The sequence below is a fragment of the Copidosoma floridanum genome, unplaced genomic scaffold (genome assembly GCF_036245765.1).
Source record: "Copidosoma floridanum isolate Cflo_tuat_1 unplaced genomic scaffold, Cflo_Japanese_pri ptg000020l, whole genome shotgun sequence".
Classification (NCBI taxonomy): Eukaryota; Metazoa; Arthropoda; class Insecta; order Hymenoptera; family Encyrtidae; genus Copidosoma; species Copidosoma floridanum.
Window position 1 is genome coordinate 27,658,436 of NW_028321897.1, and position 21,565 is coordinate 27,680,000.

The 21,565-nt window shown below is 32.8% G+C and overlaps 1 protein-coding gene across 3 annotated transcripts in view; it reads right to left on the reverse strand.

Moving 5' to 3' along the window:
- Positions 1-21,565, reverse strand: part of GlyS (glycogen [starch] synthase) — a 1,005,553-nt gene that overhangs the window by 453,426 nt on the left and 530,562 nt on the right. For all 3 annotated transcript variants that reach the window (XM_089593760.1, XM_089593761.1, XM_089593759.1), the window contains one exon: positions 18,639-18,849. In XM_089593760.1, the coding sequence (XP_089449886.1) occupies positions 18,639-18,849 (211 nt within the window). The remainder of the gene's footprint in view (positions 1-18,638; positions 18,850-21,565) is intronic.

The following is a 21,565-nucleotide window of genomic DNA, read 5'->3' on the forward strand; positions in this document are numbered from 1 at the left end:
TCCTGAAGTAACATATTTAGGACACAAGATAGGTGGTTATGGAGTGAAACTCAATATCAAGAAACTTTAAGCAGAAAAAATATTTTAACACCAATATATTACAGAGCTTTTAAGTCTATTTTTATGGAAAAGTCAAAAATTTGATTGGATTAGGACTCAGAAAGAGAGAATTGAAGTATTAAAATCAGCCCTGTGAGAGGCCCTGGTACTTGCATGTGTCGATCTCGACAAACCATTTATTTTAACTACCACCGCATCCAACTTAGCCCTTAGTGCTGTTTTAAATTAAGGAGAGCCAGGAGGAGACCATCATGAAGCCTACATGTCTTGCACTCTTAACAAGTGAGAAAGAAATTACTCCACTACTGAAAAAGAATGCTTAGAAGTGATAGCCACCGTACAACATTTCCAACATTATTTATACGGATGAACATTAACAGTATACGGAGACCACAACCTCTGACATTGATCGAATCAATCAGTAGTCGCTCTGACAGTTCAAGCTCTGACAGTGCGTCTAATAATGATCAAATATTACAGTTCCGTATGTTACCCCTGAAACCTATTTGAGAAATCCTTGGACAAACAAAAACATTTATTGTACGTGGTAATAGGGCTAGTGTAATAAATAATTAAAGGTCAAGTTAGTTCGAACCCACGATTACAGCGAAACAAGCTGTTAAGTTTGACACTGACTCATCAAGTACATCAGAAGATGAAATGGTTTCTAAAATAAAGCAAAATTCAAAGCTGCAATCCACCGCTTGCGGATCGACGTATGAAAATGCTTTGAAAAGCAGTTTGGATGAAAAATATGCTAAACAATATCCTTAAACTAACAGTTTACAAAATACAAATTTTGCTGACCTATCTTTCTATTGAGATTATGACATACTGCCAGGAATAACAGAAAATAACGAACCATAGTTAACCAAAACAAATTTTCAGAATTTAAAAACTTCATCTAATAATGCACTAGACTATTCCGATGACTTTGAAAATTCTATAGAAGAAGGAAGCTTTCCGATAAGATCAAAATCACCTATAAGACGTTCCAAGGCTGCATCTACGATAATAGGAGACAATATCGATACTGTATTAAGAAATCCTAATGTTTCTTCTGTTGAACAAGAAGATAGCAAAGAAGCTAGAAAGAAAGAAAAAATGCATAGTAGTATACACAATACACCTTCATAGTTAAGTGCTAAACAGCGAGACACATTCATAAAACAGCATCATTCCCTGAAGCAGAGTAATTTGATACCGTTTTCTCGTCCTACAGCCGCATTCGAAATGTTAGAGCAGCAATGAAATACCAAACGCGACGACCAAGTCCTTCGTAAGGAAAGCAGTATAATAAGACCTTTGATAAAAGCAGAAATCGATCACCTCAAAATATGAAGCACAGGAGAATGTTTAACATATGCAAAAAAAACATTGCAAATCTTATTTCGGACGACTTGACGCTTAATTCTACTAACAAAAAATTATTATTAGATTTAAATTATATTTTAAAATACAAATTGAATAGAACGTAATCACAAGTAGGTGACGTGATAAAAACCAATTATGAAAATGAATAAGTATTCTGTTTGGTTATCAAAGAAAGAAAAAAAGATGAAATATTGCTTCAGGATCTTTATTCATGCTTAGCAGGCTTAGCCAAATCAATAGAAAATAAAAACATAGAAACAGTTATAATATCCAGAAACGGTTCAATAACTAACAATTCGACCAGAAGAATACAGCCAAAAGCAATTCTTGAAAAACTGAGTCATGTCAACATGAAAATGAGTGTATGTTTTGGGTAATGTGCTTATTTATCAAACGAAATGAGACAAAAAATATTAATAGAATGCCACAACAGTCCCTTTAGCAGACATAGTGGCATGAATTAAACTTTTTGAAGAGTATGAGAACTGTGTTTCTGGGATGGTATGAAAAAAGATATTAAAAACTTGTACAAAAATGCAAAATTTGACAAGAATTAAAAATAACACGAATAAAAACAAGAAAACCTATGATAATAACTGATACTCCCACTGAAGTTTTCTCAAAAAAGCCATTGATACTGTAGGACCATGAGCTACATCTGGTAGTAAGCACGAATTAACTATCCAATGTTTATTTTTCAAATACTGTGTAGCAGTAGCTATACCCGACATCCGATCTATCACAGTCAGAGACGCTCTGGTAAGACACTTCGTAGCGTTGTATGGAGTGCCTAAAATATTTTTTAGCGATGATGGAAAGAGTTTTCGAAATAAAATATTAACAAATTTGTCCCAAATTTTCGGTTTTAACCTTACGTTTACTACACCTTACCATCTCGCATCTAACGGTTCACTAAAACATAGTCATGACATGCTTGCAAGCTTTTTAAAAACAAAAGCTACAAGTTAACAGGGCTGGGACAAATTTTTACCTTTTGCTATACATGAATACAATACATCACTGCATGTAGCTACCGAATTCACACCATATGAATTAGTATAAAACAGACGCTTACCAAATCCATGTCCAACCCAAAATCAAATGCAGTCTTATCATAATTATGTTGTTAGTTTTATTTGTTGTTAAAGAGATATACATGAAAAAGCTCATAATGAGCTCATCAAATTTAAACATAAAAGTAAACAAAATTAGAATTAGCATGCTAGACCTCACAATTGAGAAATTGGTGTGAAAATTTCCACAATAAAAGAATCTAAAAAAGGAGAATGAGATAAATGCTACGACGAAATCTTTAAAATCACTTACATAAATGAAAATAATAACAACATAACACTTAGTTCCAAATATTGGAAAATAATGATCAAACATTTAGATAAAGTAAAACGCTGTTACGAATGGGACCTTCCTCATGTTTCAGGAATCTCAACAACGTAACAAGATAATCCTTACACTACTTACAATGGGATTTATTATAACAAAGGAACTCTTGGCATATGTAATGGACCACCCTTCTTGGAAAAGCTTCTATGAAAATTAAGAAATATTTAACTCTAGAAATTCACTACGAGTATCATTATAAAGTTCGTCTTATCCGTACACAATGGACAATAACTGTACTTTAAGATTGCAAAAATCTTACTAACTACAACGAAAAACTAGGTTTCGAACTGTATGATTTGTCAAATCACTGCCGTGAACAGCTACATACGAAACAATGTGAAAAATTAATACCTCTATTAAACTTTAAATAATTACTTCAAAATATTAACTTATTACAATTCGAAGTACAATATTTCTTTTCACTAACTACTGAAATCTTTGACTCGTTAATAACCAAATTCCATAGTATGAAGAAAAAGAGAGCCCCTCTTGAACTTGTAAGATGGATGTCTAAGAAAATTTTTAGAACAATGAACGCAAACGATAGCGAGAAAATTGCTTTTGAGTTGAAAATCATCTACTTAAAAACGGAAAATATCTCCGTTCTGGTCGCAAACCAAACGCCATTACCATACATTAGCATATGCCAATTTGTCCATTGGCATACATTAGTATATCGGTTATATAATTCCAAAAATTCTTGTATTACATACTACAATCCTTTAAAACATTATTGAACCACAATTGATACTACTGCCAAACGTCATCTCCATCTCCTTCTACTTTAATCCAAAAAATTGAATCAAATAGTAAAAAAAATTAACTCGTTGAGAAACAAACACTTTTTACCAATAGAAGAAGCACGAATTACGATTGCTAAATTACATAGCTTGTCCCATACAACAGCTGCAATGAATGACGGACGACTAGCAGTTACAATTACATTTCCTTTAATCGGAAACGGTAAAAAAATAAAACTTACAGAATGCATCTATTACTTATGCCACAAAATATACACCAAAAATTATAAGGTTACTTCAGTATCAAGCCCAAAACAGACTATTCAATCATAAACCACCACCAAGGAAATTATTTTCTAGCTTATAAAGACTACATAAATAAGTTTATACACTGTGGTCATTTACTACTAAGTGAACCTACCTATGCAATAATGGAAGAAATAGACGATGCTACTTGTGAATTTCTCCTCTTTACAAATTCCACAGAAAAAGCCCTAAGAAAATGTTAAATTATGTTATATACTTTGGAATAATCATATTAGACCAAATTAAAATAAGCTCAGAAACGGCTATGTATTTTACTAAAGATCCTCTCACACTTCGTTTAATTTGTGATTATAATTATTGTCAACAATGAACAGTCAAAGGCACCAGACTTCTAACATTAAGTGGGCAATGCTCAGTACATTCTTGTGACGTCACCCTATATGTCATAAACTTAATAAAATTAAATTACACCTATATCTACAAACCTGAGTTAACCTTAACTTCATCCATACTCCTATCTCAAGAAGTATCTCCTCACATTACAAACAACATGCTTGATTTAGAGGAAGAAGAGCAAAAAATAAATACGAAATGGGCTCAATTAAATGACGTCTTATCACTACAAGATATCAAAGGAAAAGAGAAATTGTAAACCATAAAAAAGAAAAATTACTAGAAAAAAACTATCTTGCTACAGCATTTGGAGGAAACTTAATCATAGGAATCGTCATACTTATAATTTACCTAATGGATTTAAATTATTCCTTATTCCTAAACATAAGACAACCAGTCAAAGAGCCCGAATTTTTTACAACTTCAGCAAGACCATCAATGCAACCTATACTAACTTAAAGAACGTGCTTTTCTACGGACACAAATACTATTTACACTCATATTGCAGGGACCAAAACATGACCCTTTAAGAAAATTATCAAATTACCTACACAAGGTATACATTAGTATTATCATACACCTATATAATTATTATTGTTATTCTCTTTTTCGTATCTCTCCACCTTCTATTCTTCCTTTCCTTTAATCTTTCTCACCTAGCTAAATACATATATAAACATTACCTTATATGCAGTATGAACGACAGCTGTATATATAAACATGTAAGTGTGACGCAGTTCGGCGGTACATACGTACAATTACATAGATACGAGGGGCTGTCTGTGCATACACGTGTCTGACGACGCAGCAGAATATTGTATTCTAATACTTTTGCCGCTTTTTTTCTCTCCAAAAAAATACATTTATATAAATACATGTCTATTATAAAGAAAGAAAAACAAGTAAGGAATATCGAGGTCCCTTACAAAAACAAAGAAGAAGAACGTTCTACACACGTAAACATCTATCAAATGTGCAGTTGGAAACAGCCACTGTGAATCATTCAGAAATTTAGCGCAGTAAAACAAACGATGTAGGGCGACACGCACTATTTCACAGACGTCTACCGACGCATCAAAAAATTGTTCTCATTTATTTTTTTTTACATTTTCTTGTAAGTCATAGGAAAATCAGGTACTTTAATAAAAATAAAAAAATTTTTCTTCAATTGTAATCATAAAATCATTTATTGATAAAAAAAATGTAATCTTGTCTTTGTAGACACATATTTATGTATATTATTGCTCATTTTTTCTTTCCCTTTTCCTCTTTTGGTTCCTAAGCAGGGTCGACTTCCCACACCAAATATTCACCTACATAAGACTTAAAGGTCGAATATTTGGCAGAAATTTCCACCTATGGCAAGGTGTCAATTACCATCTCAGCCAGAGTAAATAAGGATTTCAGATTGAACACATCCTGCTTAGATACTTTTCTAACCTATGCCAATTCAAGGCTCCGTTAACATACACGCTGGCTCGGTTTTTGTAGCTATTCTGTCCTTTGAATCTACAAAAAAAAAAAAAAAAAAGACTACATGAATATCATTATTATTATTACAATTATTACTACGTTGAAATGTTTATACCTTTAGTTCTGGCACCCTTTTTATTGGAAACGACACCGTTTCAACTACTTTCACTTCATATTAAAAAGTCGCCGCAGACCATACACACCATTCCTTGTCTCCAATATGCACTTGCATCCCGGATCAACTGTACACTCTAATTCTTCCATTACCATTTAAAAAAAAATTTGAAAACGTTGGCCACAAGATATGTGTTTGTGAAATGCAGCTTTTTTCCTTTTAACTCTTGTGATCCACTATAAGAAATATTATTTTTATACAATTTTTTTCTTCCTTAACAGCCAAGTTTTGCCCGTATAATTAAATGATGTTTGTTACTTTATTGTGAACTTCGTAAAAATTTACGTTTGTTCATTATTTTGATAATATATGACTAATTAGAAATTAGATTAATAATAAGATCAAACCTTAACAATTTTGTGAGGAAATAATTTCTGTAGTTAAAATATACATAACTAAATTGCCGTTAATTGGTTTCCAAACTAAAACTCTTTCCACAATAGTTAAATATAAGCAACGTCCGAAATTTATCACTAGTAATACCCAAATAATATATCTAATTATAATCGAAGAAAATTTCACCAAGATTTTTTTTACAAGCTTACGTATACTACTGGTTAAAATGATACTTTCTTACTGTACTCCATACAACTTAAAAACATTAAACAAATTATATGCTCGTGCAAAACTGTCAACGGAAGATTACAGTTTTGAAGATATATTTCAAACCACTGACCTACAAAAACATTTAGTTAAACTTTAGTGCATTGTACAATTGTGTCAAAAATCTTCCGTGAAATCAATGTCTTATTGTTCGCAAAGACCTTTTCAAAGATGTAAAATTAATGTAAAGATTAAAAATGATGTAATAAAGGCATCGAATGTACGAACAGAAATACGCAGTCAATATTTCCCTATTCTGTATCGGACTGCAGGATTTTTTCGACCTACTCTGGGTCAAAACATATTTTTTCACTCCGAACACTGTAGTATATCACGGATTTTTCGTGCAGTTAAGTGCAGTTAATGCATGTCACAGGACAAAATAAGTGAATCGAATAAGCAGTTATTTGGTATTTCTGCCAGAAGTTACTTTATAAGTTAAAAATTTTTATTCGGCACCACACAGTTTTGTTATAAACTACGTTTGGATGTATTTCCACTTTTTGTTTTATTTTCAACCTTATCACCTTTGTTATTATAATTGCTCATTATTCCTTCTATCGTACTTTCGTTCCTTGATTGGTTTTTATACATCTGTAGTAACCCACGTGAAGTATTTTTCTCGTTAATGTAGTTGTCTTTATCTCCTGAGCCCGTTTTTTCTATCAAGGGCTATTGAGGTATGTTTGTATTATTATCAGTTCCTTCTAACGGAACACTTAGAGGTCGATCGATGGTAGTATCGGATTCCCAAGCATCTATTTTGATGCCTGGCTTAAAGTCTCGGCGCTTGACATCTAGTCCAATCTTCGCTTGAAAGTTATCTATTAAGTCATCAAGTATCGTTCCGATCTTTTTGATGAATTCCATGCGTTTTCCTGGATTTTCTTTTGTCTGTGTATCCCATCGATTTATTTTCCGTTCATACTCTCACTCTCACTACACGGTATACTCTGTGCCCTTTTCTTCGGCGTCAGTTGGTTCCCCTTGACGGTATGTAGTATTTTTAATTGCTGTTTATTATTTATTCTCTTGGAGCACACTTTGCTCGTGAACCTGGGCCCATTGGTCATTCTTTTTCTCTCTTTTATTATTATTCTTGCTCAGCATACCTGCCTCCATTCTTGTCCTGTGTAAAGTATCTATAGGGTCAATGATTCTTCTTCTCTTTTTGATCAACTCTGCAAACCAGATCCCCCTTTGCTTGCTGGTGACCCTGGTGCTTGTTATCACTCACACTTTCTTCTATGATATCTGTTCTTACAATTTCTACCTGCTCTTTACCTTTCTCGTTTTTTAGGCTAGTTTCGGCTAGTTTGAATCCCTGATATTTTGCTGATTTGGATTCTCCGTTTAAAGCCACCAGTGAGTCACAGCTCACTATGATCATTTTCTTTAAAAGACTTTCTATTTTTAGTGTGACTAAAAAATCTGGCAGGTATCTATGCAAGGTATCTAGTTGCCTTTTATGGTTTCTGTGTTGTATTTTCGGTTGCATGTCTAGTTCTGAATAAAGTGTGCTTGTTATCTCCACCTTTTTTTTCATACGTGCTTTTTTACGTATGTAGGCTAACTTATTATCGGTTGGACCCTGCCATAAAATTTGTTCTTCACCATAGTTTCAAGGTCCTACTTGAATATTTTTTCTCTGATCTTCTTCTATAATCTGCACTTTTTGTTTACGAGGTTTATCTCTTATTTATTGTTTCTGATACGGCTCTGCTCTTTTATAATTTAGTCTTACGCGCTACCAGCCACCCTGATTATGAATCTGCATTGCTGTGCTCACTGAATGTTAACTTATTTGAACTACTTATCTAGCGTGGATGCTTTTTTTTTAACCCTTTGTTTGACTTGTCCGAATCTGATATTTTTATCTGCCATTTCTTATCCTTTCTTATCATGTTTTTTATTTCCTTCTTGTCCATACTTTACATGTTCGTGCAAGTGGCGCATATAGATCACTATTACCATCCCTCTCCTGCTCTTCATTAAGTTCATATAACCCTTGTCACGGCAGTTCAAAGTTTTTCTCTTTTTTCTCTGAAATTGCATTTTGGAACTGTGCCTCCGGTACCTTATGAGTTATTCCTGGTCTACAAACAATATTAAATTCATAGCCTTTTAATGCAGCTTTGAGACTACTAAATTGTATTTCTGGTTTCTGTAGTGAGTGAAAGTGTTTAACAGGCTCATGGTTCCTAACCACCGTGAATTTTCAGCTAAATACATAGAGTTGAAACGGTTTTTTTGCAGATACTATTGCGAAAAATTCGTTATCATATGTAGGGTATCGAAGTTATCTGCCCTTTAAGAATCTAGAGGCGTACACGCACGGGTTGTCTTTCCCTATTTCTCCCTGAATTAATTTTGCCATAATAGCATGGTCCGATGGGTCCGTTGTTACTACAAATAGTTTTTCCAGGTCAGATGCTTCAAGCACAGGCTCACTGTAAAGTGCGCTTACAAGCGTTTAAATGCTTGTTCATGCGGCTCTTTTTATTAAAACCCCATACTTTTCTTCAGAAGTTTAGACAGTGGTTTAGAAAACTGTTTAATTTTCTTTGCATTTGTAGGCCTGGGATATTTTCTTATAGCTTTGATTCGCTTCAAATTCGTTTTTATTTCACTATTCCCTACAATATAACCTAACACTTTCGCCTCACGTCATAAGAATCGACGCTGCCTTGGCTGAACTGTATGGTTTGTTCTAAACAATCGCTCCAACAATTTTATGAAGCGCTTGCGATGCTCTTTGAGAAAAGCAAACACCATTATATCGTCTAGATATACCTCTACCACATGGCCTTGCGGCTCTGCCAGTGATAGGGTTATCACTCGTGAAAACGTATTTCAAAAATCTGTACAACCCATAAGCATTCTTTTGTACTGGTAATGCCCATCAGCTTCCGATAACGCTGTTTTATGGGCATTGTCTCAATGTATTTCGATCTGAAAAAATCTTTGCTTCAAGTCTACTGCAGTATTTTTACGTGGTGTCACGATATTTCTAGTATATCACTCTGGAAAGGAAGTGGGTGACCACTGCCTGCTGTTATCTTGTTAAATTGCCTGAAATCTGTTACCACCCTCAAGTGTTTTTTTCCATCTAGTTCTGCGTTTTTTAGTACGATTCACGCGTTCAAGCTGTACAGCGATTCTAAAGGCACTATTATGCCTTCTTCAAGTAACTTCTTAATCTCAACTTTCATTTTCTCTCTCACAGCTAGCAGGTATCTGTACCACGTCGTTACTATAGGCTTGTCTGTAGCCATGTTTATCCTATGTCTTAGAAGCTTTGTTGCTTTTAGTTATTCCCCGTCAAGTCCAAAAACATATGGGTCCACTTCTTTAAGCCCTCACATATGTTTTTTCTCTTCTCTGTTGCATCCCGATATATTGACTTACTTCATTGTTTTATCGACTCGGGCCTTCCTGTTACTTAAGCCCACTGTTTTAATGTTTTCCTTAAGTACATGAGTATTTTTGTTGTCATGGCCGTCCTTGTCACAACCTTCGTTTCCCGCGATATTTTTTTTCGCACACGCACAGCTAGCATTGTTTTTTATCTTATGACCTAGCTCTTCATTCCCTCCAAGGTTTTTAGCTGCTTCGACCATTCTTTTAAAAGCTCTTTCTAATGTTTTCTCGTCATCTCCATTGACGTCAGATAAGTCAGCTTTCTTTGTAGTCTCGCACTCTAACAAATCTACCACTGGGACTGGTACATTTATTATTTTATTTGATATGGTTAAATATTCGATATACACCATACCATTGTTGTTCGTTGCTGTAAAATTACTGAACAAAATGCCCTCAATAAGCTTCTGTAGCTGGACCTAGCCCATTTCAGTTTTTCTGTGCAACTCCACGACTTTTTTATATACGCATGTATAACTTGCCTTCTTTTCAGCACAATTTAAAAACATGCTGATTCTAGTAGGTGAACTTCAATTCCATTTAATTTAAATGCATTCTTTTCAGCATTGATCTGGCCGTTATACAACTTAAAAATATTATCTTCTATGATACCTTCCACCTTTATGGGAAAGTCATGGAAAACCACATGTAGGGTACACATACAATTTTTTAGGGGTAATCTTTTAGATCCCGTAGTTTGGCAAGTTTCATGCGTTACGCCTTTTGTTTTTTATTTTTATCTACTGTTTCACGCTACTCCAATATCAAGACAATTTTCTTTGATTATTGAAATTTCCGCGCCCGTAATGGCTTAAAATGCCACACCTTCGTTCATATAAGGGCTTTTTAGAATTAATGTAGGTAGTGTATATCCTACCTTACATAAAATTTTTTTTTACTCTGCGAAATAACTGCTGCTCATCTTTCTTCTTAGCCTCAGAATTTTTTCCTCACTCTAGAGTCGTCTTATTATAGCTTTTTTGTTGCGCTCGGACTCGATGAATAATTTCTCTTTGTATTTTGTGTGACATGACACGAAGCGTGTGTTGTTTCCTTTGCTTCCCAACCAAGCATTCATCGATTCTTTTTCGTCGGCAACTGCCTCATCTGTACACGTCGTAGCATAAGTCTCCGACACCTAATGCTTATTATTATCCACACCCTTTTCAAACGCTCGTAACTTTCTCTTGTGAATTTCTTTATTTATTGCACTGTCGTGTTCAATGATTGGGGAGCACGTCAAACATCCTGGGAGTTAAAATGCTTGTCCTTGGAGCCATCCCATCTAGCAGCCTAATTACTTTTATAATTCTCACTATAATATCTATTACTATTGATCTGACTGATCCTGTAATGACTGTGGCCTTCTCTATTGGCTTCATTGTTATTTTCTCTGGCAGCATAATTATAATTATCTGTTCTTTTTTTTTTTTTTTTTTTTTTTTTTTTTAATTAATACCTACTTACAAAGTGTATTTATTTCTAGGCTTTATTGTAAGCGAGTATATATAGCCTTAGAACAGTAAAGCATATTTAACATTATATTTGTTACATATTACATTATTGGTTACACATTATTGGATTCACTTTTGTAGTTTGTTGATGCGGTGATCATGTCACATAGACCACTTCGAGAGCAAAGGATCTATGTGGTAGGCATTGATACAGTTGTTGTACTTCATTGGCACGTTGATGATGTCACATAGACCACCTCGAGAGCAAAGGATCTATATGGTAGACAATTTTTGCTGCAAGAAGATCGCCCAACCCTTCATGAGAAGCATTGCGTGGTGAAAAAGCACATGTGAAAAATCACAGAGATACTTGCTCGGGAGAGTTGCACTGGCCGGGAACCGAACCCACAGTCCCCCGCGTGTCGTCCCACAAACCAGCCGACCGAGCCACCATGCGCTCTAATAATCTGTTCTATAATCATTCTTCGCATAATTATCCCTTTTATAAACACCTCTATTATTCTGCCCCTGATATTCGCCAAAATTTCTATAGTTGTTGGTTCTTTGGCGGTTATTGTTATCATAGTTATTACTTTTATTGTAATTTCTCTTATTATTGGTTCCTTTCTTGATTTCCTTGGGCAGCTCCAGGTTTTTTATGACTCCATTTTCCGCGTCCTGTCATATTTTTTCATACCCGCTATTAGAATGTGTACTGAACTCTCGGCAATATAAGCACCAATATCTGTCTTTGCGAGTATTACTCTGTTTATTTGCATCCGCTTTCTCCACAAGTGATTTGCTATTCACAAGGTCTACTACCACATTTTGTTGTCTTCTAGAGTCCTTTTCATTATACTTAATCCCTTGCCTATTGTTTCTCTGCAGCGGCTAATTTTGTTGTCTATTGTTATAGCCTCTCCAATTGCTTCTTCTAATGTTACTGGCCAACTGCCCGCTATGTTCTAGCTGTAGGGCGTACTTAAGCCATAAATAAAATGTCTTAAGACCTCTTTATCTGGCTTAACTTTTGCCACATCTTTCTCGGTCCTCGACATATAGTGGCTTGCCTTGTGTATTATCGTAATGCCATTATAAAGCCGTTGGACACGTCTGCAATCATTAATAACTGACTTATTATTACCCTGCATGTGTGTTCTTAATTGAGGCAATAAGTTCTCTATTCCTCCTGTGTTTTCAAATTTTTTGGAAAGGGCCGACAAAAAGTCATCTATAGAATTAAATAAAGATAAACGTATGCCAAACTGATCTGCTGCTAACCCTCTTAACTTGCTTTCTTAAATTCTGATAAAATACTTTTCGTATTGATTGGAGACATCATTTTCTTGCTTTAATTTTTTTTTTCAAACAACGAAAAACATGTAGGGTCTCCGTTAAGTATAGGTATACCATTTAGTGCGTTGTTCAGGTAGCCTAATACATTAAAATTCGAGCCTGAAGCCAATGATACATCTGTTTTTTGCCCTAGTACAAGGAAGAAATTGCATAGTTTGACGCTGAGAAATAATCCGTATGTTATCTTGTATCTTTTGTAAGAAGTTTGACTGTTTATTTATCGGTATACGGTGGTTAAGTTAGTCGGTCTAACGAAGGGCAAAGATACTCTCTATTTGTGCACATGTTATGATGATTTTCTTTGTATTCGCACCTTAGCCTATCAGTCCTATTGATTGACGTATAGTAGTTATAATTTTCGTCATTGAAATTCAGAGATGACCAGTCACAGAATGGGACAAAATGTTGTTCTACGTCTTTTAGGATACTTTTCCTGTCACTCGTTTTGTCTAGCCTTTCCATATTGACTTGATCACGTTTTTTGTCAACCACTATTTTTTTCTAGTGCATGTTCCAACACCTCTATTTCTGCTGTCTCGCTTGTTGCCTCTGCTAATTTTGTGTTAGGAATTTCCTTAAAAGAAATTTCTGGTTTTATATTTTTAAACATTCTAATTATTAGGACTTGATTTTTCTTATCCATTTTTTTTTAGAGTGCAGACGATTAGTGGTCGTGTACAAGCATAACTTTTATTGTATCGGAATCTTTTTACGTCATAAAAAACATATCACTTAAACCAGGCCCTGCGTTGTCTGCTTCTTCTTCGTGGTCAAACATTATTATTATTATTAGTATTATTATTATAATTATTTTTAGTATTATTATTATGATCATTATTATTATTATAATTATTATTATTATTATAATTCTTATTATTATTATTATTATTATTATTATTATAATTATTATTATTATTATTCTTTTATTTTTTTACAGTGATGTAAACCTAATTATTTTAGTCGATTTCAAACTACGCACAAAGAAATGAGAAAAAAATAAAAAAGATTCCTAATTTATTTTCTATTTAATATTTCTATTTTGCTAGTTACTGGAGCGACCAGAACTAGTCGTAGTTAGTTTATTTATTATTATATTTTTTGTACGTAAGTCCCTTTACAAAACAGCCCCAAGGGACAGTTATTTCGTATATTTAAAAAGATAAAGGGAATTGTTACTTACTTTAAGACAAGAGACGAAATAATGAGCATTAATATAACAGCAGTCGTTATCTTTATGATAGGTCGTTTTGAAAATGGTTGTTGTCCCTTGTCCTTCCTTATTCACCAGTAGATATAGGTAATAGCCTTAAATTTTCTGCACCCGTTGTTGTACTGCACTATGTGTGCTTTCCAATGGTCACCCAAAAATTCCGAGAAATCATGGATGAAGGTAAAAAAAATAAATTTATTTTCATGGCGAAGCCTAATCCACACCTAGCACTCAAACTGTTACGTGGGATGCTGAAGGCTCAGCGTGTTCAATAACAATATGGCAGTTAAACTTAGTCAATCATTTTATTGCTCTATTTCCTTGAGGGAAGGCGCTCGGCAGTCCCAAGTTACTTATTGAAACCATCCTCTTTCTAGTCCCCGCATTCTAGAGCTCTGCAGACATTGCTGCGGGCCTTTTTATGCTCTTTCCCCCTCCATTCGTCCTCTTTCTTTCTGATAATAGCTGAAGCCCATCTCACGCAGTTTGTTCTATACTGTACATGACACTATCTAAGAAGTATAACTTTTTTGTATCCAATATTTTTCTCTATAAAATAACATTAACGCTATTAATCATAAGAAATTATAAACTAATAGCTTATTCAGAATACATCTAACTGACGTTAGAGGTGAAGCAAAACTCGATGTACATTGTGTTCTAAGGCTTTCTTTTTTTTGTCCCGTAAAATCTATGAATTTTTTTACCAAGCCTGCCGCGAAAAATATCGACTTTAAAAAAATAACACCACTGATATGATATGATACTCCTATGTATCAGAGCTTGGATTATTTAATGGTTAGCATGCTAGCCTTTCAGCCAGAGATACTTGAGGGGTTGTGGGTTTGACTCCTGTTGAAAACTTTCGAGATGTTTTTCTCGAGCTTTTTTGTGAGATAAGTACCCAGGATGCCAAAAAATCACTCATCCGATTCTTATAACTAATGGTCAATTTTTCTGGTCATGTGTGTATCGCCAGAGGCTTTCTTTTTAAAGAAAAGCCAACACCTGGCCAGCTCACCAAGTAAAGTCTCTGTTGGTAAAAATAAGGTCGGTACACTGACTCAGATGGTTTATTGAAAAATATCTTTTCATTATTTTTGATAAAAGCTGTGGTGTGCTTGAGACAATCGCCGCACCCTGTAAATAGTACCCAATAGGATAGATGTCCGAGTCGTCTGAGGGGAACTTTGCAAGGGGCCTGCACGAAATACTTCCACACCGTGCAGTTAAGGCAAAAAGTCGAAAGTAAAAAAAGTTTCTGAAATGTCACAAGCTGACAAGAGTCGTAGGAATCAAAATAGCAATACCGATACCACTGTTCTTTTATATCAGTAGTACCTTATATGCAAAAACGCAGTTAGGCCCCTTGTTACTCATCTGATTTAACATTTCGTTATTTAAGAAGTAAGTATATTTAGTATGATATAAGTATAAAATTTTTAATTAATTATAAGTAATATTGTTTGAACATTTTTTGCAGAAATGTCCTTAGTTTAGAAGTTTTATAAAACATTCAACGTTATTTTTTTTATTACCCATTTGTAATGATAGTTTTGAGAATTGTGCGGTGATACAGCTTACACTATTATTTAATTTAAAAATACAAAACTGAGACCAATTGAATATTTATCTTTTTTTACGACCATGCTTCTTCATAATTAAGTTAACATTTCCATACTTATTTTTTTATGATTCAATTTTTATAAAATAGTTTTACTCATGTCGTAATCCATCAAGTGGCCTTTTTTGATCAAAATCTAAATAACGGGTCGTATCCAAATGCCGTGGACATTTTTCGATTTTTCGACCCCTCCTTCTCAATGTAAACTTAGTGCACATCAGAATTTAAATTTCCCCGTCCTATAGTTACGTTGATTTATATTTTTTTTTCTACGTTTTCGAAAAAAAATTTTAAATAATATATCTTGTGATTATTTACTCTTTAATATTAAAATAAAAGTTTTTTCTATGTTACAGTGACAATTTTTTAAAACGAGGCATAACAGTAAACGGAGCAATGTTAGGCATAATAAGTATAAATTTAAGTACAAGCATATTTAGCAATGTTGTCGAAGATAGTCTTAATCAACAAAAACTATGGGATTCCAAATAAAGTGATTTTGAATGAAGTACAAAATTTTCGTACATTAACTACGAGATACATATGATTTAAAAGCTAATATCTGAGAATTTAAAAAAATGTTTTGTCACAGTTGAATTTATTGCCTGGTCCTCCTACCTTAGCGTAAACATACGTATGGTGCAACCAAACTTCCCTCCCTCTAAAGCTGTCCACGGCATATGGGTACGACCCCTTAAAAGTGGTATATAACTTGATTACGTACAAGAGGTTTACGTAAAATATGATAACTTGAGAATAAAAGGGGTAAATATTTGTGAATTTGGCATTCGGTTTTTAATCAGTGACCCCATCCCCTTGAAGTATTCCGAACACTCAGTGATAATAGGCCTTGAAGAGGCCGTACAAACACGGTGAAGTATTGACTAAAATTTTTAAATAAAAGTATTGTAAGTTCAAGATTTTCGTCTCATCAGCATTATTTAAAAATGTAACCAATGAAGTATTACAATTTATACAACAACAGTTTTTGAGTGCATGGAATAACTGACAAACAAATTTTAGTTCGATATTACGTTTGAACTTCTGAGTAAAGAATATATACATCCCTTTTACAAACAAATAAATTTTATTTTCATTCATCAGGAACCAGTCATTGGCCTGAAAGCCTTATTTGCATGGTTTCCTTGTAAACCATTGACTCGGCGTTGTGGTGTTGAGTTTCCTCGAGTACTACGCATCAAATGGTGTTAGTGTGTCATACGCTGAAATGACGTTGACCTACTACATGAATTTTTGTGTAATGTAACGCAGTGGTTGTGTATTTTAATTTATCCTTCCATCTCACTGCCTTATAAACGTGTTTGTCAAACGTTACTCTGTACATTGTACTTTTGTTCTTCATTTATAAATTAAAAACTAAAATCTTATTTTTATCAGTTAGAATTTTCAATCTTAAAATATTTGAATTTTAAAAGGAAATAAAATTGACAAGTTAGTTATGTCTTACTTGATCACTTAATAAATTAGGTAAAGCCACAAATAATTAATTCTTACAAACGATATGAATTCTAAATTTTCAAGTTTAAATTTACAGTGTTTTAACAATTTATAGTTTATCTTAAGTTAACTTACTTCTATGATCGTTGGTTAGCTGCTGCTTACGGGCATGCTACTACAAGATCTTACTACGTTGACTGCAACGATGATTATAATTATAAACAAGAGTACTCATGGTGATAATGATAATTAGGCACCTGCTTTGAACATTGGAACCCAGGTTGATGGTACTTTTTTCTTGTTCCTCTTTGATTCACTGTATAGGTGAGTATACAGTGGTAGTATACACAATTATTTGTCGACTAATTTATATGAGCTTTTTTTACATAGTTTGCACACCAAACTTAGTCTTATAATTTCTTGCAATGCACGCTTTAAACACGCAGCTTAATCACTAAATGAAGTCTGACATTCGCTTGAAAGATACAACTTATCTCACTCTTCAAATTTTATGTTAATTTAGTACAATAAATGAAAAAAGGCCAATGTTGACATGTGCAAGGAGTTTTTCATATTCTTGCATTTGAGAAGAATATTACAGGTTGAGAATCTATAGGATGTATAAGAACTTTACCTTTTTACTCTTGATTAACACAAGAATAATCGTGGTACGATATTTATACAGAGGTTTATGCTTGAAAATGCTGATTTTTGAGATTTTACATCTTGATATACGTTGATATCAAAACTGTGTACGATATTCGTTGTCAATTTAACGAGCAAATAAGTGTTGTAAGATAAGTGCTTTGTAAAATTGTTTAGAGCCTGCGAGCGTAATTCAAGTTTTGTGACGGTAGCTCTGTTCAATTAAGTAAGTAATAGGTCACAATATTGCTGAAGCAGGTATACAACTCATAATTAAAAAAAATTATTGAGCATTCGGTTTTTATAATTTCATAATGGAGCTTGGTATTTAAAAGCAATAAATATCAAGTATTTGATAAATTCAATGAATTTGAAAGATTGTATTAAGTTCGTTGACTTAGACTATTTCTATAACGAAGATAGGAAAGTGGAAAAAAACTTATCTCATAATTTCTTATTTTTAAAATTCATTTAGTACAAAGTTTAATCTCAATTCAGAAGTAATGTTGAAAGGTTAACAGTTTACAAAATCACGATATTGCGACTTGCCAAAAAAAGTAGCAATAAAGAATAAAAGAAAAAAAGAAATAACTGAGCGTAATAAAATAAAAATTTACCCAATTTTTACTACGCCAATCGATGCTAAATTCATCTATGACAATAAGATATTTTAGGGAACTCAAACATAAAAGCTTATTTGATAATTGACGGTAGGATATGTCAATTTTACTAGTAAGGTGTGGGCTTACGGGAAAGTTTTGTATTAAACAAGTAATTGCTTGATTATACGTTGCGTAAGGTTTTAAATAGAAAAACTGTATAAAATTCTATGCAACGAAGTGACATGTAAACTAATTGTGGTGTGATAAACTGAAGCTTTATAATTTACTAAATGTGTATAAAAATATAAAACGATTGTAGTTGCCAACGAATTATTAGTATATATCATTTGCAAGTATTAGATAATCAAGTAAAGTACACTTACAGCATGTCCACGCAGAGATTCAACATTAAAATTATTAGTTCTAGCCGGAAAAATCAAGAAAGCTGTGACTGTTATATCCACCTTTGAAACTTTTAAATAATGGTTTAATCTTGCTAAAGCTTCAATAAATATATCTGCACCTTTATTTCCAAACTCATACCGTCCAGCAATAAAGAAATAAAGCGTCTTTTCCAAGTCAAAATCGAAGTGTCTGCAAAAAAGTTTGTTTTAAGTATGTACCTTACAACAAAATACTGTTTTATCAAATTTTATTTTACAGATAAGTATAAGTATCAATAAATTTTCTACATATTGTGCGTTAAAGTTACTCAAGCGTACAAAAAAAAAAATATTAAAATTCTTAATAACTAGGATATTCATTGTTCTTTATTTGTTCATTTACTTTATTCCTTTAAGCCAATATCTGTTAGACTAAGCAATTGTTTTTTTATATGATCCTAAGAGTCTTTTGGTTTTCAAACTTCATTACTTTTTTCTCAGCACTAATTTTAATTTTTTTTACTATCCTCCCTACATATAAAACGAGTCTATCCATGTTATGGTCTTATAAATCTTTAAGAAATAACTACATAATTTTTAAGTAATACTTTTGTTTCTACTCATTTATATTTTTAAGTTTTTAAGTGGTTTTTAGAGTGCCTCCTTTCTTCCTGCTCTCATTTATTTTAATTTAAAGTGACTGTTTATTTTTCTTTACATATCGATTTTAAAATATTTTACTATTTTCAGATTTTTTACATTTAAGCATATTTATTTTAAGATATTCTTCATCATATTAGCCGGCACACATGTTTTAAATTGTTCTCATGACTTTATGATTACTATAAACATAAAATCGATCCATGTTAATTTAATATTACATCATATATTATATAATTGCTCCAATTGAGAGATGCAAGTAACCCCGCGCAGCCCTTCACAGCTCTCCAGTCACCATGTAACACCTCTTGCGATGGTATGTTCTAACAACATAATAAAAAATAAGGTTATTTTTCTCTTTGTTTTGGTCTCCAAACTTCGATTACTAGACCTACAATAGACTCTTAAAGCCCCGTTATTAACCACTAACGCAATTTTCCTCGTGCTCTCACTATACATGTACCACAGACACACTAAAAATTAAACTCTTAAAAATATACTTAATTTAATCTTTTTATTATACCACCGATGAGGCAAAATTAACTTCGTACATACAACTACTGAATAGTTATCATACTTTATACTCGATAATATGCACATTAATAAATTCGTACTGCTGTTTCTTCTAATTGCTTGTTTTGATGATTGGACAAACACCAGGTCCAAAAGTTAACAAACACACTCAAAGTAGAAAAATATATTTTTATAACACATACTCTACGTGACCATACCAAAATTCAATTTCGTTAACACAGTATATTTATTTATTTAATTACTTTGATGTTTACTTTGTTTGCTTTTTACTTCAATAGTGATTTAATTAAATTATATTGCTAAACAACTTAACTTATACGTAACTATTCATTACCTTGCGGTAATGAGGTTGAGGGTCAATAAGATTGATTTTGAATCCAAGAGTGGGGGTCAAAGAATATAAGCAAATATTTCTATAGTGTCTACTAATAAAGTAAGCCAATTTCTTCCAAAACAGACTACCCCCGAACTTTTCTAGCTTCCCCAAATCACCCCTGAAATAATAAAATACCATCACTTAGTAAGAGTTGTTTGAAACAGTATAAGTATTTTATGTTTCTGGGGTCGATAACAATATGCTTACCCACACAAAATTATTTTTATTGACCGCCCAGAACTTTCTTACCACACTCTAAAAGGGGCTAATTTTTACTTTTTTGTATAAATTTAAGATGTATGAGTATTTTTTTGGGTCACCTTTATAAATTTGTTGTACAGTAGTACAATTAAGTCCCTTCTTTTAACACAACATTATACATGCTGTAACAACTAACACTTTTTCCAAATACTTAACGTTAAATTTTATTCGTGGCAGAAAAGTATATGAGTTATGTTAAAAAGTATCTTACTGTTGTGTAAGCAATTATTGTCATTATTAAATATTGTAGGACAGGCATCATTTGATAATTATTTGTTAGAAATATAAAAAGTTTCAATTCTTTCGTTTCCTATTTTAAATAATAATTTTAAACATTTTTTACCATCACAACCAATATTACAAGTATTAACTTGAAATTTTAAGTGTAAAAAGAAATCAATAAAAAGTATAATTTAACAGTTATTTTTATTTAAATACTTTGGTAACGGCTTCAATCTGATGTTATAAGCTAATAGCAAGTCTTTTCTCATAATAATTAATTCATTGCCAAAACACACTCCAGTATTACATAAATTTCTTTCAGGCCTACTAACTATCTGTCATGTGTTATAATCTTTTAAAAGTCCACAAAATCTTAATCTAAAGTTTTTTCAATCAACTTCTCTTAACTTTTTTTATCAGTTTTAAAAAACAAAAACGCCATTTCTACATTTTTAGGCACGGCGAATGTATAAGAGTGCTTTCCAATTTTGTTAGAGTAAGAAGTATAACTAACCTTAATTTATTTTTTGGTATAAAATAAACTTCAAATCTTACGTCAAACTTAATAAATTACACTTGATCACTTTTAACCAAAAATAAAAATTTTCTAAGGGTTTTAACCCTAGCGCTCTCAGAATAAAAACCAGATTTTTAAACTGTAACTATTAACTCATACTTTTTACAGTTTGTGCTTGACGGCATAATTGTAGATCATAGTAGTACATGATTTTTTTATTACGTATTTTACTTTGCAGTACAAAAAAGATGCTCTGCAATGCAAAACAGATATTAAAAAAGCACAAAAATTGTTTTTAAAAATAGAAAAAAATGTAATTTAATATCACGTACGATATGCATAATGCATTTAACTTCG